Source organism: Arctopsyche grandis, chromosome 4 (genome assembly GCF_051622035.1).
Source record: "Arctopsyche grandis isolate Sample6627 chromosome 4, ASM5162203v2, whole genome shotgun sequence".
Classification (NCBI taxonomy): domain Eukaryota; kingdom Metazoa; phylum Arthropoda; class Insecta; order Trichoptera; family Hydropsychidae; genus Arctopsyche; species Arctopsyche grandis.
Genome location: NC_135358.1, coordinates 9,833,236 through 9,847,796, shown reverse-complemented (window position 1 = coordinate 9,847,796; position 14,561 = coordinate 9,833,236). Strand labels below are relative to the sequence as shown.

At 34.8% G+C, this 14,561-nt stretch overlaps 1 protein-coding gene across 1 annotated transcript in view; it reads left to right on the top strand.

Moving 5' to 3' along the window:
• Positions 1-6,985: 6,985 nt before the first annotated feature.
• Positions 6,986-14,561, top strand: part of smog (G-protein coupled receptor 158 smog) — a 72,224-nt gene continuing 64,648 nt past the window's right edge. Inside the window, exons 1-3 of the mRNA XM_077429114.1 lie at positions 6,986-7,189; positions 10,567-10,788; positions 12,690-12,862. Coding sequence (XP_077285240.1) covers positions 7,016-7,189; positions 10,567-10,788; positions 12,690-12,862 — 569 coding nt within the window. The 5' untranslated portion in view covers positions 6,986-7,015. The remainder of the gene's footprint in view (positions 7,190-10,566; positions 10,789-12,689; positions 12,863-14,561) is intronic.

The window sequence follows — 14,561 nt, the reverse complement described above, 5'->3', positions numbered from 1 at the left end:
CTGATAATTGTTTCGGTGAAACTCTGTAGGTTGATCTTTCTCCCTCTCTTTCTCTCTCTCTCTCTCTCTTTATCTGTGTCCCTAGTTAGCCGGTGTTGTATTATATAATAGTTAATCGGATGTTTAAATGCAATGTGGATGCAGCTATTTCAATTACCATAAGACTTTCGCAGCTTTCCTCTTTCAGCCGACGTCGGTTTAAGTCAAAGTTTATGAATGATTAAATTGGTTCGCAACCCCAGCTGAAATAACAATGAGGGACGACTTTGAATGAGGAATTTTGTTATAAGCCGCATATTAAAAATGTGATGTAACCAATGATCGTTCTCATATTGAATTCCTTATTCAATATTAAAATAATTTTTGATGTGAAATTGACTAAGGGTATACATACGTACATAGAGCGGGTAGTGCTTTTTGTATTTTATTCTATTCAAGGGAATGTTATATTTCGTATACATTAATAGGCAGTATAATATACGTATTTTATATAAAATTAATTTATATTTTGAATATTTCGCTTGTTTCAGGCTGGTGAATTTTACATTTCTTTTTATTTTGAAATTTTTTACAGTCTTCTTTGAATGCATTTATTATTCTCGAGAGAATATCTAAGATAGCGTTAAGGATCAGCAATTTAAATAATTGCCTTTGTTGTTCGTAATTATTCTTGAAAAATACTTACCTATATTTTTATATTTATTTATGTATGTATGTGTGTGTGTTTATAAAAAAATGGCTTTCATTTTCCATTTGAATTTTCTTTTGAAATCGCAATAATAATATCACGTGAAATTTTTTTATTATATATACATATATTTTTTTGTATATCGATATTTTGAAGAGAAATTGTTTGTTTGTTAGTAAGTTTGGCTTAATTTGATTTACGATCTCGTCCAAATTAACTAATTCGCTTTTCGTTTTCGGCAGTCGGAAAACTCGCTTCGATTTCCATAATTTCTTGTTCGATTCGTGTCCTCGCCATATAAATTTCAATTGAAATAATTAACGTATCGCGCAGTAACTCTCTGAGCCAAACGTGAAGTCGTGTTTTTAATTGGAATGGCTAAAATGAATACCGGAGATGAAAAACATTCAAGTTTGTCAGCGTGAACCACAACCTAGATCCAATTTAAATTTGTAATTTGGTGTTCGTTAATTTGCAGGAGTCACTATCTTTCTTTATGATTTTGTAATATAATCGGAATGTATTATATAATATATTTTTGAAATACAGGTAGAATGTATGCGGACGGTAAGAATGTTAATTATATTATTCTGTTTACAAGAATCTTGTTGTTAATTTATTTTCATGCGAAATGAAAATCTCTGCAAAGGGGAAATTATTGATGAAAAAAAAACCGAGCCTTAAAGGGAAATTTCAATAGAAAACTTGCGCGCCTCGGGGTAGGAAAAGATCTTTCACTTACCCTAAAACCTGAACAAAGGGTCTGCTTACGGAAAATATCGACAAAAAAAAACTCCGAATAAAGGCTTTCCTGCGAATAAAAATACCGATAAAATATTGTGTCCGACTTTTGCGTGTGTTTGTATATCGCCAGTAACATAATGATATGGAAAATAATATACGAGCCTAATGTTTTCTTTGTCGATATGACTGAAACTTTTTCCTTTTCACATTATTGAATATGAGAAAAATACTTTTGTACACGCTTTACACTCGATATTGAATGTCTTCAGTTACGTTTTCCATCGAAAGTCTCATATTAAGCACAGATACAGTGTCGCGACAATCGGGCTTATGATTGAAAATTTAACAGGTTTTCTGTCGAGTAATCAATAATGGTATTTATGTTTGTACGGTAATTGGAACGGTTCGTGGAATTTGACGGAGACGAACGAAAATATGGCCATAATTCGTACAAATAACGAAAATTTTTCAGATGTTCGCGAAATTGTTTTAAAAATTTATATCAAAAGCTTTTTGTCTCACTAAAAGCACGTCATGCTTTTTTTGCGGAAAAAAGTGAAACTAGTAACCTGTCGGGAGAGTGATAAATTGGCGGAAAATAGATTGGAGTGCTGGAAAAAAAACTTGGTTACTGAAAAGGCAACTTTCGCGTCGGGTTGAATTCATTCATTTTTAAATCGTTCGTGTTTCGGTCTCTGAAAATTGTAACGTTTGAAATAAGCTGGCATTTTTTTGTATTGACTATTTGTTAAGAATGTAGTATATGTAGCACTCCCAATCATTACACTATTCAGTAATTCTACTACGTATAGGTATATTTTGGAATATAATATACATAGTAATTAATTTGTTTTTTATCGTAAGCTAATTAAATAATTGAGAAACAGTTATATTTGTACGTTGTTCGATGTTTTTCAATCTACATATGTAAATATGTATGTACATTAGGGCAGCGTTTCTCAACCTGGTTCCACATGGGAGGCTCAGACCATCTCAAGGGAGGCACAAACCAAAATTCTACTTTTGGGGAGGCAAACCGATCTCTAAGGGAGGCACATTCAGAATAAAATTATACAATTTTTATATTTAACAAATATCGAAAGAATAGCTTAAATATTTTATTTGCCATCAAACTGAAAATACGTTTGCATTTCGGAAAATATACTAGTAAGCTTGTGCAACCGATGGGGCAGCTTCAATGGTTGGCAAATGTCGAGAATCTATCGCATATCTGAAAATAGATGTGCCAAATATTTTTTAAATAAGGTTAGGAATGTGTTTAAATATGTATTTTTATATTATCTAAATAAATATAATAGTCTCTTAATTAAATATAAATAATTTTTGGAGCAGCACTGAAATAGCAAATATATTTCTACAGCTTTGGGAAAAGGCAAGTTTATATTTCACTGCATTTCCTACATCTTATCTCGTCAAATCTGGATTTAGTCGAGTTATGCATCTTCTCTTAAAAGCTCGTAACCATTTTGATGTTGTAAAAAAATATGCGTTCTCCGTATGTCACTAACAATATTTGAGTCGGATATAAATTAGCTCGCTAGTTTATATCAGGCACAAGGATCACTTTATTACTTATTTATACTTATTTTTCAATTTATTACTTATTTTCAATGTATTGTGTTTAAAAAAAATATTACGCGTGTATGTTCTAATTTGTAATTATAAAATAAAGTTTATATAATATAAATTTAAAATTTTTAATATGCACTTTTTTTTCAAGAATATATGGGGGGAGGTACAGACAAATATTTAACGCAAAAGGGGGCCACGGTTCTCAAAAAATATATATCGAAAACAGTGAATTTTGGGATTTGAAACACCTCTAGTTGGAAAATTGTTCTATATTATGGGAAATCCGTAAAAAATAATATAATAATTCTAAAAAATATATTTGCACTGCCGCCAGCGCTTTCAAGTTTGTGAAAATCGTAAATTTCACCGATTTTCAAGGTTTTTTAAAATTTAAGTTCAGTTTTGTTAGTTTATTTTTTTCAATTTACCTCATCTTATAAATGAAATAATTTTACATAAAAAAACACCTAATATGGGATGTTTCGTCAGAACGGCTAAGGTACGAAAAAAATCGAAGACTTTGTCGTGCATACCTTAAACGCCAGTATTTTCGCGTCTCCAGTATATTGTCGATGTTTCTTAATTAAACTTCGTTTCTCACGTCTAGTATTTACTAAAAATGATAATATTTTGAAATAATTTTATATTTAAATTAAAAGACAAATTAAAATTAAAAAAATGAATTTCTGTGACACATCGTAAGTATTTTCCGAATAATGTATCTTTTCTTAGTGAGACTGTAGTAGTTTTCATATATAGTTTTTATAAGGTGCGCGTTTTAGATATTTTTTTCCTACCTTAATAATGTGACGAAGCATCCAATATCAGGTGTTTTTTTTATGTAAAATTATTCCATTTATATGATGTGGTGAATTGAAAACAATAAACTACTAAAACTGAGGTTAAATTAAAAAAAAACCTTCGAATTCGGTGCAATCACAAACTTAAATAAGCTGGACCATGCAGTGCAAATATGTATATTTTTTAGAACTTACGCATTCCCTATAATGGAAAGAATTAGTTTTTATGGATTCCCCATAATACAGAAAAACTTTTATAGCTAGAGGTGTTTCCAAATTTCAAAATTCGCTGTTTTCGGTGCACCCCAATGTACGTACGTATATGTATGTATGTACATATGTATGTACATATCTGCGCACGCCACTGGATGGCTTGAATTTAATTTTCCAGTTCATTTTGCGCCCGTTTCATCATCAAAACGTAAAACTCGTAAAGTGCAGATGTAAAACACCACACTCTCTCTCTCTCTCGCCTTCTCCCAAGACGCAATTTTGCGCTCATTCCGCGAACGAGTCCGCGGCAGGCAAAAGGTTAATATCGGCATAAATTCGGGTGCGAGGCGTCAAGAATTCCGAGCATTGTTGGGCGGGTCGTCGCAAAACGACCCTCGCAGTCCCGGGAAACGGGTCGGGTCGGTTTCGGGAAATCGGCGTCCACACTTATTGAAAATAAAACGACCGGCGCGGCCTGATCGGCGATATTTATCCGGCGAGACCGCACATTTTTAATGCCGCAAATTGCGTGCGAAAACCCTTTCCGACGCACCTGCAAAAAGCGTTATCGGGTCGTTACGATATCAATAAATAAATAAATAGCATGAATGCGAACGATGACATTTGAGGTCGATCCTTGTTTATTTGTTAATTTATTATATTGTAGAACGGCGTTGAAGAGTATACATATACGCACAATACGCGAAAGTTTGGAAAGCTGTGCGTTTAGGGATTTGAAGATCTCTTCTTGTAGGTTTTCCTTTTTCATATGTACAATACAACTTACTTTTAACAAGTTCTCTAAGAGACCAACAAATTCGAACTTCACACTAGACCGAACTTTTCAACACATTTCTAAACAATGTTATTTATTTCTTTTTTTTCTTTATCTATTTCGACTATGTAGAATCGATCTATTTTATTTCGTTCTCGTAAACATCGAAAATATTGACGAAAATTTACTACACACAATTGAATTGTAGAAAATACGTAAAAACGTATGCCATTAAACTGAACAATTATTATTTTAGGTGGGGCGAATATATGTTATGATGCTTATAAAATAAAATATTTGGCCTTATGTGTGAAGTCACTTGTTAGCTGTATCCTGTCTAACCTTTCATGAGTTATTACGGTGTCCATTTTCTTGCACGTAGACCATCTACGGTCAGCAGTTAACAATTTATCACACGTGAGGTATAAAGTGTTTTGGAAATCTTCGCCTAATTTACGACAGTGGGCTTTAATCGTGGTCTACAAATCCGCAATACTAAATTGTGAACATAAAAAGACTTATTTTCAGTCAACAGTTCCTCAACATGTTCAAAACCAATCATTCAAAATCGAACGACTCGAAAAAAAATAGCATGTATCGCTTTCTAATTATGAATATTATATATATTATTTATTTTTATTTTTACATACATATGTACATATGTACATACATATATGTATGTACATATATACCAAGAAAGCCCAAGAGGTAAACCCCAATGCGCCTTCCAGGCCAATTACAAACATCTATACACAATTGTTAGAATTATTTTAAAAAGCATCATAGAAACATCTATTGATATATTTTTGATAAACTTACATTTCGGAGCTTTTTTTTTAATATACATATGTATAAATTGCCAAATTTTGAAATGAAAAACTTAAAATTTGCGAGACATTTATGGACAAATTTGCAGTAGTTGTATACGAATCAGCGAAAATCAAGATGCTGAAAACTCGAAACTTGCGATAAATGGGTAAAGGTTGCTAATTTGTTGGAATCGTTTCAATGAAAATTAGATAAATTGGAAAATCAGAAAACTCTGGTAGGAAACGATTGACCTGGAGTCACAAATCATGGTCTGGCTAGCAGCAACTAGTGGGACTAGAACCTGTGACCACTATGTTCGAAAGCATACATACATAATATGGGTCTACGTGACGAGACAGAATGTTAAATGACAGAAAACGCAAATATCGAAAGGCAAAGATCGAAAATCGAAAGATCTTAAGTCGAAAGATCAAAAAAAAAAAAATGGTGCATGGTAAACGGTACATATGTACTTACTTAATTTGCGCGAGCAGGGTACAACAGGAACAAGAGGAACATGCTTTTCCTCCCGTATTCTGCGCGCGCACATTAATACGGGAGGAAAAGCCTGTTCCTCTTGTTCCTGTTGTATCCTGCTGGCGCAAATTAAGTGAGTATGTACCGTTTACCATGCACCACTTTTTTTTTATCTTTCGACTTAAGATCTTTCGATTTTCGATCTTTGCCTTCCGATATTTGCGTTTTCTGTTATTTAACATTCTGTGTCGTCACGGAGACCGACATAATATATGCTAACCATACTCCACGCTGCTAGTTATATATGTATATATATATATATATATATATATATACATATATATTCTTAAAATGCATGTGCATACTATTCGCAAGCTTACATATGTATATGTGGAATGTTTTCATTTGATTTGAATCACAATCCACATATTATATTTACAAACTGCATACAGTTACAACATCCGCTACAACTGGAGCTAAATCCGTCGCTTTCCATATACATACATACATGTATGAGTTTCTTTATGGGAGATATTCTGACTCGGCTACATTGACTTTTTGAATACATTCAAGGACTATGATCTAGAATGCAATATCCAGAGCTACATCACAAAATTTCCAACATGTCCGTCGAATGGGAAAAGAATATAAATCCGTCGTGCAAGCACTTATGAACGTAAAACTCAGCTTCGCAGTTCGATGCACATGCATCGAACGTTCGCACCTTCGTGCATTCTTGTGCCAGTGCATACCGATTTCACGCATGTCGATCAGTGATTTTATGTATAGATATACAAATACCGGAAATTGAAGAATCTATACATATGTACATATTAACGATTAACTATAATTTTTTTCTGTAATTAATTTTTAATTAAATTACAGTGATGGACGATGAGGTGACCTGAGGTGGCAATGTGGAGAGTGTGGCTGTTGCTGGTGACGCTGCTGGGTGCTGCTGGGGCTCAAGAGGGCAAAGTGGGCCCACAGAAGAAGCCCTCGCCACAAAATGCACCCTCTGGAGCTCCGCCCGGTGCTAAGAACCCGTGCGAATCTCCCGTGCTCGATGTCACACCCAAACCACCACCCGTTAGTATCGATAACATTTATAGCAATATTTATTCATCAGACTACAAAGAATTTCCCATTTCTTCCTAATTATCCAAAAGTGTACGGGTGGTTAGTTAATGAAGCTTCTTTTGAGAGTGCATTGTACATGTGTAGATAATACCCGTGTTATTAATTGTAAGTTAAAAAAGTGTTACAGGTTTTTTACTGCTATTTATGTTTGTGAATAAAAAAGTTGTACAGTGTATTAAATTTCGAAGCGAATCTCTCATGCTTTCATACTCAATATTTGAATAATGATTAATGATCAAATGATTGAAGGAGTTTTTTTTATCCAATGTTATACATACATATATCAAATTGAATTTACTCACGATCGATTCGATGCGCAGACATTTTAATCAAGTGTATATGTATGTACATATATATATATATATATATATATATATATATATATATATATACATATATACAATATATATTTTTTTGTGTCTATTCAACGGTTTCATTTGTGTTGACATATTCGATTTAGATTGTAAATTTTTCTATATTCATTGAAATGGAAAGTGTGATTTAAACCGATGCAAAATGATTTATTTATAAGTGTAGCTATTTTAAAAATTGACATATAGAAATCGAAATTGGATAAAAAAAATTGCTGAGCATTAATTACAAAAATTTAACATAAATTGAAAACTTTATTTTTTTTAAATATATGTATTTACTTTTATATGTTTTAAATACATATATGTACGTATATGGTTATTAGACATTTCCATATAAACCATATATGTATGTAATATGGATTGCAATACCGGTAAACAGGTTTACCGGTAAATCGGAAAAATTTTGCCATTGGTAATTATCGGAAACTATTTTATCGCGAATACATATACAGACGTATTTTTAAATTATATTACATTAGAAATCGGTGCAAATGGGGTATTATGGATAACTTAGTCTGGAATTTGTTTATTTTCAGTATTATATGTACGTACACGTGTAGCAATTTCAAATTGGCAAATTCACTGGCAAAACAGACCAACCAAATCGTAATGAATGCGAACAGACGGTTGTTTCAATTATGATGAAATCTTTTAAATGGTCCAAACTTTAAATAAATAAATATGATTGGTTAAAAAATATTAGTACGAATTTACATATATGGCACTATACACCTGAGATTTATTTTTAATTATCATTATATCTAGGTTAACATTTCTAGGAAAAGTAACCACATACAGTAATTTAATAAAAAAAAAAACCTTTTTTCATTTACTGGTAGTAGTAAAAATCATTTACCGTTTACCGGTTTATGATATTTGACAATAAATTGCAATCCCTACTACGTATTCCACGTACTGCCGTTTTAGGATTTACACTCGCTCTACTATGTCTACAAAAGTAACCACATACAGTCTAAAAAGTACTAAAACTATATATACACAGTAATTTAATCCACGGAAAAAAAGCTTTTTTTCATTTACCGGTAAATACTGGTAGTAGACACCAGTAGTAGAAAAAAATTGCTAGTGAAATTTGACGATAAATCTCTAATATGCATTTTTTTAGTATGATTTATTTTTATTTACTTACGATTCAATTTCGGTCAACGTTTTTAGGAAAAGTAACCACATACTATGTAAATTCACGTATAAAAATTACATTTACCGATAAATACCGGTATACCGGTGATTAAAAATTATTGACCGTTGATTGGTCATAGAAATTTTGACGGTAAATTGCATTGCAATCTAATCTATAATTTGGAAAGAGACTTTGTATGTATCCTTGGTCGTCGTTTTCGTCGTCGTCGTCGTCCGTAGATCGGTGACGTCATCGAACACGTGATTCGATTTTTTTTTTTTCGATCCATGGGCGCCGATTTGTTTTTTTCGTTTCAATGGATTCACCCCCGCGGGGGCGCAAGGCGAGTAGCTTCATGGGGCCCCGCCAGGGGCGCCACAAGGGGCGCAGCCCCGTGGGGCCCCAGCCTCATGGGGCGCAGCCCCATGGGGCTCAAAAGGGGGCGCCACAAGGGGCGCAGCCCCGTGGGGCCCAGCCTCATGGGGCGCAGCCCCATGGGGCTCAAAAGGGGGCGCCACAAGGGGCGCAGCCCCGTGGGGCCCCAGGGGGGCCCAGCCTCATGGGGCGCAGCCCCATGGGGCTCAAAAGGGGGCGCCACATGGGGCGCAGCCCCGTGGGGCCCCGAAGGGGGCCCGGGGGGCCCAGCCTCATGGGGCGCAGCCCCATGGGGCTCAAAAGGGGGCGCCACAAGGGGCGCAGCCCCGTGGGGCCCCGAAGGGGGCCCGGGGGGCCCAGCCTCATGGGGCGCAAGCCCTAATAGGCATTAACTAAGGGGGGCGAAGCCCTAGACGGCAATTAATCATGGGGGCGCGGAGGGGCGAAGCCCTAAAAGGCAACTGATCATGGGGGCGAAGCCTTAGACGGCATTTAATCATGGGGGCGCGGAGGGGCGAAGCCCTAAAAGGCATTAACTAAGGGGGGCGAAGCCCTAAACGGCAATTAATCTTGGGGGCGCGGGGGGCGAAGCCCTAAAAGGCATTAACTAGGGGGGGCGAAGCCCTAGACGGCATTTAATCATGGGGGTGCGGAGGGGCGAAGCCCTAAAAGGCATTAACTAAGGGGGGCGAAGCCCGAAACGGCAATTAATCTTGGGGGCGCGGGGGGCGAAGCCCTAAAAGGCATTAACTAAGGGGGGCGAAGCCCTAGACGGCTTTGAATCATGGGTCGCGGAGGGGCGAAGCCCTAAAAGGCAACTGATCATGGGGGCGAAGCCCTAAACGGCAATTGCTCATGGGGCGTGGAGGGGCGAAGCCCTAGAAGGCAAAGGCTCAGGGGGGTGCCGAGGGCGAAGCCCTAGAAGGCAAAAAAAAAAAATTTGATTTTTTTTTTTGATTTTTTTAAATTTTTTTTTTGATTTTTTTTTATATTTTTTTTGATTTTTTTTTTTTTTTTATTTTTTTTATTTATTTTTTTTTAAATTTTTAAATTTTTTTTTTTTTTAATTAAATTAGCTTAGTCATGTTTAAGCGGTTTATATTATAAACACTGAGCGAAGCCGGGTAATACAGCTAGTCCTTAATATTTACATATATGTACGTAAATAGAAAATTGTTTGAATTTTCATTAAAGAAATTCATTTTTTTTATTTGAATATTTAATTATTATGATACTTTTGTTTTGTGATTGGTTTGCAAGTCCAAGCACCTCGATAACAATGGACGTTCTATTTACATATGTATTTTCTAATCAATTTGTTAACGTGTTGAATATAAATTTGCATATGTACATATGTATGCATGTGCAAAATTGAAATATATAGTAGTTTGATAGTGACAACTTCCTGTGTGCTAGAAGCGTGTATTGTTTTGCAGACAGCTGTTTTGGATCGTGAATCTGCGTCAAATTTGGCGAGATCCATGTCTCGATTGTTGGCTCACCAGCAGGAGCGTTCGGCACAGGACCGTGCAGGGGCGTTGGCGCCCTCGGCCGCCGCCTTGGCCAAGAAGGTCATCGACGAGAACAATGGGATACACGCAGTCGGCGTAGGACTACCACAAATTAACCTGGGGTTGCTCCACTTCAGACACCACGTGGTATTATAATTTATTTGTCTATGTTGTCTTCTTTAGATCTATTCACCCTTTTTCTGTGCAAATACATTTGATGAGGGGTGCCAAGCCATAATGTTTCAAGTGCGAGAAAATTAAGTTTTCAGGAGAGATTTTTATATAAATAAATAATCCATGAATTCATTCTTTCAACATTTATTAATCAACTATAATTCTTCTGCGAGATATTTTAATCATTCAATGAGCAATCAATAAATCTTAGATATTAGAAAAAAAGTAAATAAAAAGAACAAAACGTTTTAAGTGCCGTCATTTGTGTCATCATTACATATGTAAGTGCCATAACAACGTTGTATGTACCATTTTCATAATAATAAATGGAAAACTTCTATGGACGAAATCACACAGCGGTGAATGTGGCACGTGGTTTTTTTTAAGATAGTTTTAAACATATAGAAAAAAATGTGAAGTTCATGGCACCCATGCATTATACACGACCTTTCAAAACGACACTTTCGACCTATGTCGTTGAAATTTTATGGTAGTATTTATCCTTGCTTGACAGTGATCTATACCAAAACGACCCTTTGGACAATTTTCGGCAAATTTGTATCCTTGCTTGACAGTGATCGATAACGAATATGGAATACACCGTTATCGATAACTGTCAATCAAGGATACTATTTTACCGAAAATGGTCCAAAGGGTCTTCTTATTTTCCTCAAATCCAAAGATAAAGTCATGGGTTGGTCACATCCGGATTTTTTTCATTTCGAAAGGTATACGTGAAATCACTCGAGATATAAACCTTTATCAAGACAATTCCACTACATACAAACACTTGAAATAGAGAAGTATAAATGCACTAACGTCGTCGCAAATACCATTTACTTTTATTGTAGCTGACAATAGCGTTTCTACAAAAGAGTTCTGTATCTTGAAAACTATTGATTATAAATACATATATATTTAGAAATTTATTTGGTTATATTGTTAAGGAAACTTCCTCGTTTCTGTCCCAGTCAGATTTTCACACAATCTGCTAAATTATGCTAGGAAATTAAAACATTTGAATGTGTGTCTCGTGCACGATATATGTAAAGTTTCTTAAATACGCTTACCCAGAACTGCACTTTGAACCTAGTTTGGAGTAGAATGGGACAGTTAGAGGGAATGTGTTATGCTGTTAATTTGCAGAGAAAATCCTCTGATGACAACATTTTAGAGTCGACTTTTGAGTATGAATGCTATGCTTACGTACATAGGTATATCATCACGCCGCTTTAATATATATGCATAAACATATATTATATATGTATAAATTTTCCGTGGACAAAAAATTACGTTGTCGGCGTCGCCGAGACTATGAATATGCTAATGAGATATTTTGATGTTAATTGCTTTCGTTTTGAAAACGTCAGTCGGTTAAATTACTTGCAGGTTCTATTTGGTAAAATTCGAGTTCACACAAAGGGTCCAAATATTAATTGCCCTCTCCTCCCCTACCCTTTCACCCTATTCCGCAAAACAAAGGGGCTCGTTTGTCACTTTACTGTTGTCTCGCGACAACGATGTTCCCCACCGCTTTCATTATTAACACAGACCGACTTTACAAATGCGACGAACGCTTTTCATCGAACGCAACGACTCTTTTTACACTTTTTAATTGTAATTGCGGTATAAAATAGCCGCAGAAATGCTCGGTTAAAGGACTTCATAAGTTCAAACATCAAATTATGGTCGGCGTTGAAGACTTTATTCAATTTTATTAACATTTAAAATGTCCTGGTTCTATCCAACGAGTGCTGGATACATTACGGGGATTGACAAACAAAACATAGATATGTCTGTGTACTTGTATCTGCGAAAAATCTGTCTCGCGGCGAATGCACTCTCATACGCCGTTTTTCATTTTGTTTTTCCAGGTGATATTTCAAAATAACAACACTGCGTATCTGGAGCATTACTGGAAGGCTTTGGCACTCTCGTGGAACCACACCAGTGGCGTGTGGGTACCACCGTTTCTCGAGTGTAATCCTCACAGCACTGAAATATGGTTGCACGGTTTCGCCATCGCGCTCACCGTCGAAAAGCAAAGGTAATCCCCTATTAAATATTTATTCCCCCTCAGGATACTCAAGATTTAGCTGTTATTTTTTTATATCTGCATAAGTCAAGTTGATAAATTGGAAACGGCACTTTAAGTCTCAAATATAATTAGATTTTTTGATGATTACATTTTACCTACATACATATTTGTTTTTACACATTTTATTTGTTTAATAAATATAAAATAGAACGTTTGACTATATATCTTCCTGAAATACCAAGTAGACAAAGGCTGAATCGATTTTGTTGTCGTTTTCTCCCGAGTATTGAAAAATTTTCTGAGAAAGTTTTTAACTGTATATCGTTACGGTGTCTACCCACCCCTAAACATTGGCTTTAAAACATTTCATCACATAATATTGAATTTGATATTTTTTTTCTTTAATACAATTTATAAATGTAGTTGACCTTTTAATAAATGAGATTATATTATTTAAAAGTGATTAAATAATTACTTCGATTTTGATTTATACATGTAGGAATTTTTTCCTGTTTTACCTTTATTAAATATTATATTTAATATACAGTCGTGGACAAATGTATTAGGCCAGGGGTTATCGACTGAACTGTAGGGTTGAAGGTTGAGGACTTCCTAATAAGACTGTCTCAATACCAAGCTTTTGGTCAAACTTTATAAAACCTATGTATGTATGTATTTCAATTTGGAACCCTCATTTAAAAAAAATACGTCGTACATATGTTTAGAAAAAGTCCAACGAAGAATTATTTAAATGCCTTCCGAACTTATATCACTTAAATCACTTTCATATGAAATGATATTGAAAAGAATGAATCTTTTCATTTTGGATACGAGAAGAATGAAAGGTGATCTAATTAAAGTATATAAAATTATAAATAACCATTACATACAATTGTCCTCTGATGGTTTCCTTACGTTTAACGATAACATTCATTTGAGAGGTCATACTCTTAGACTCCAAAAATATATTTACTTAAAAATCATTAGAGAATCCTTCTTTTCAAAAATTACGATATTCTTAAAATAAATGAGTTTTTGTAATTCTTCCATTTTTCAATATTCCTCTATTTTGAGCCCTTCATATTTCTTTTCGGATTTTTGTTTCCGATTTATTTTTATTTTTATCTTATTTGATATTTGCATTTTTGTAATATAAATTTATGTATGCCACTTTTCCCAAATATTCTTAAATAAAAAAAAATTAAAATGCAATGCTGTAATAAGTAGACATGGATACTCATCAGGGAGAAATTCTTCGTAGAAAAACCTTTTTCTTGCCTGTTATTTGTTACATGCATTGTCATTTTGGATTCTCCTAATGGGTAGCCTACGTATATGGTAATAAGTGGTAATAACTGTTTCATATACCTACTCGAGTATTTTTGGTCAAAAGCATTTACATTTGTCCGCATATTTCTAATACATTTTTCCACGGCTTAACATATAATATATGTACTTTTAAATAAGAAATGGAAACATGAAATATTTTTTTTAATTCTGAAATTAATTGTTTAAAGTGATTCGTTCCAAAATGGTCGTCTCCCAGATATTTTAATAAAGCTAAATTCTGTCCTATTATATGTTCATACATATGTATGTATGTACACCATTGGAGGTTTTGTCAAGCGTTGAGCTATGGAGCATTTGAGGGTGTAATTTGAAACGCAAGTTCGACGAGTCGGATTCGCCGCAAAGTTTCCCATGCGAA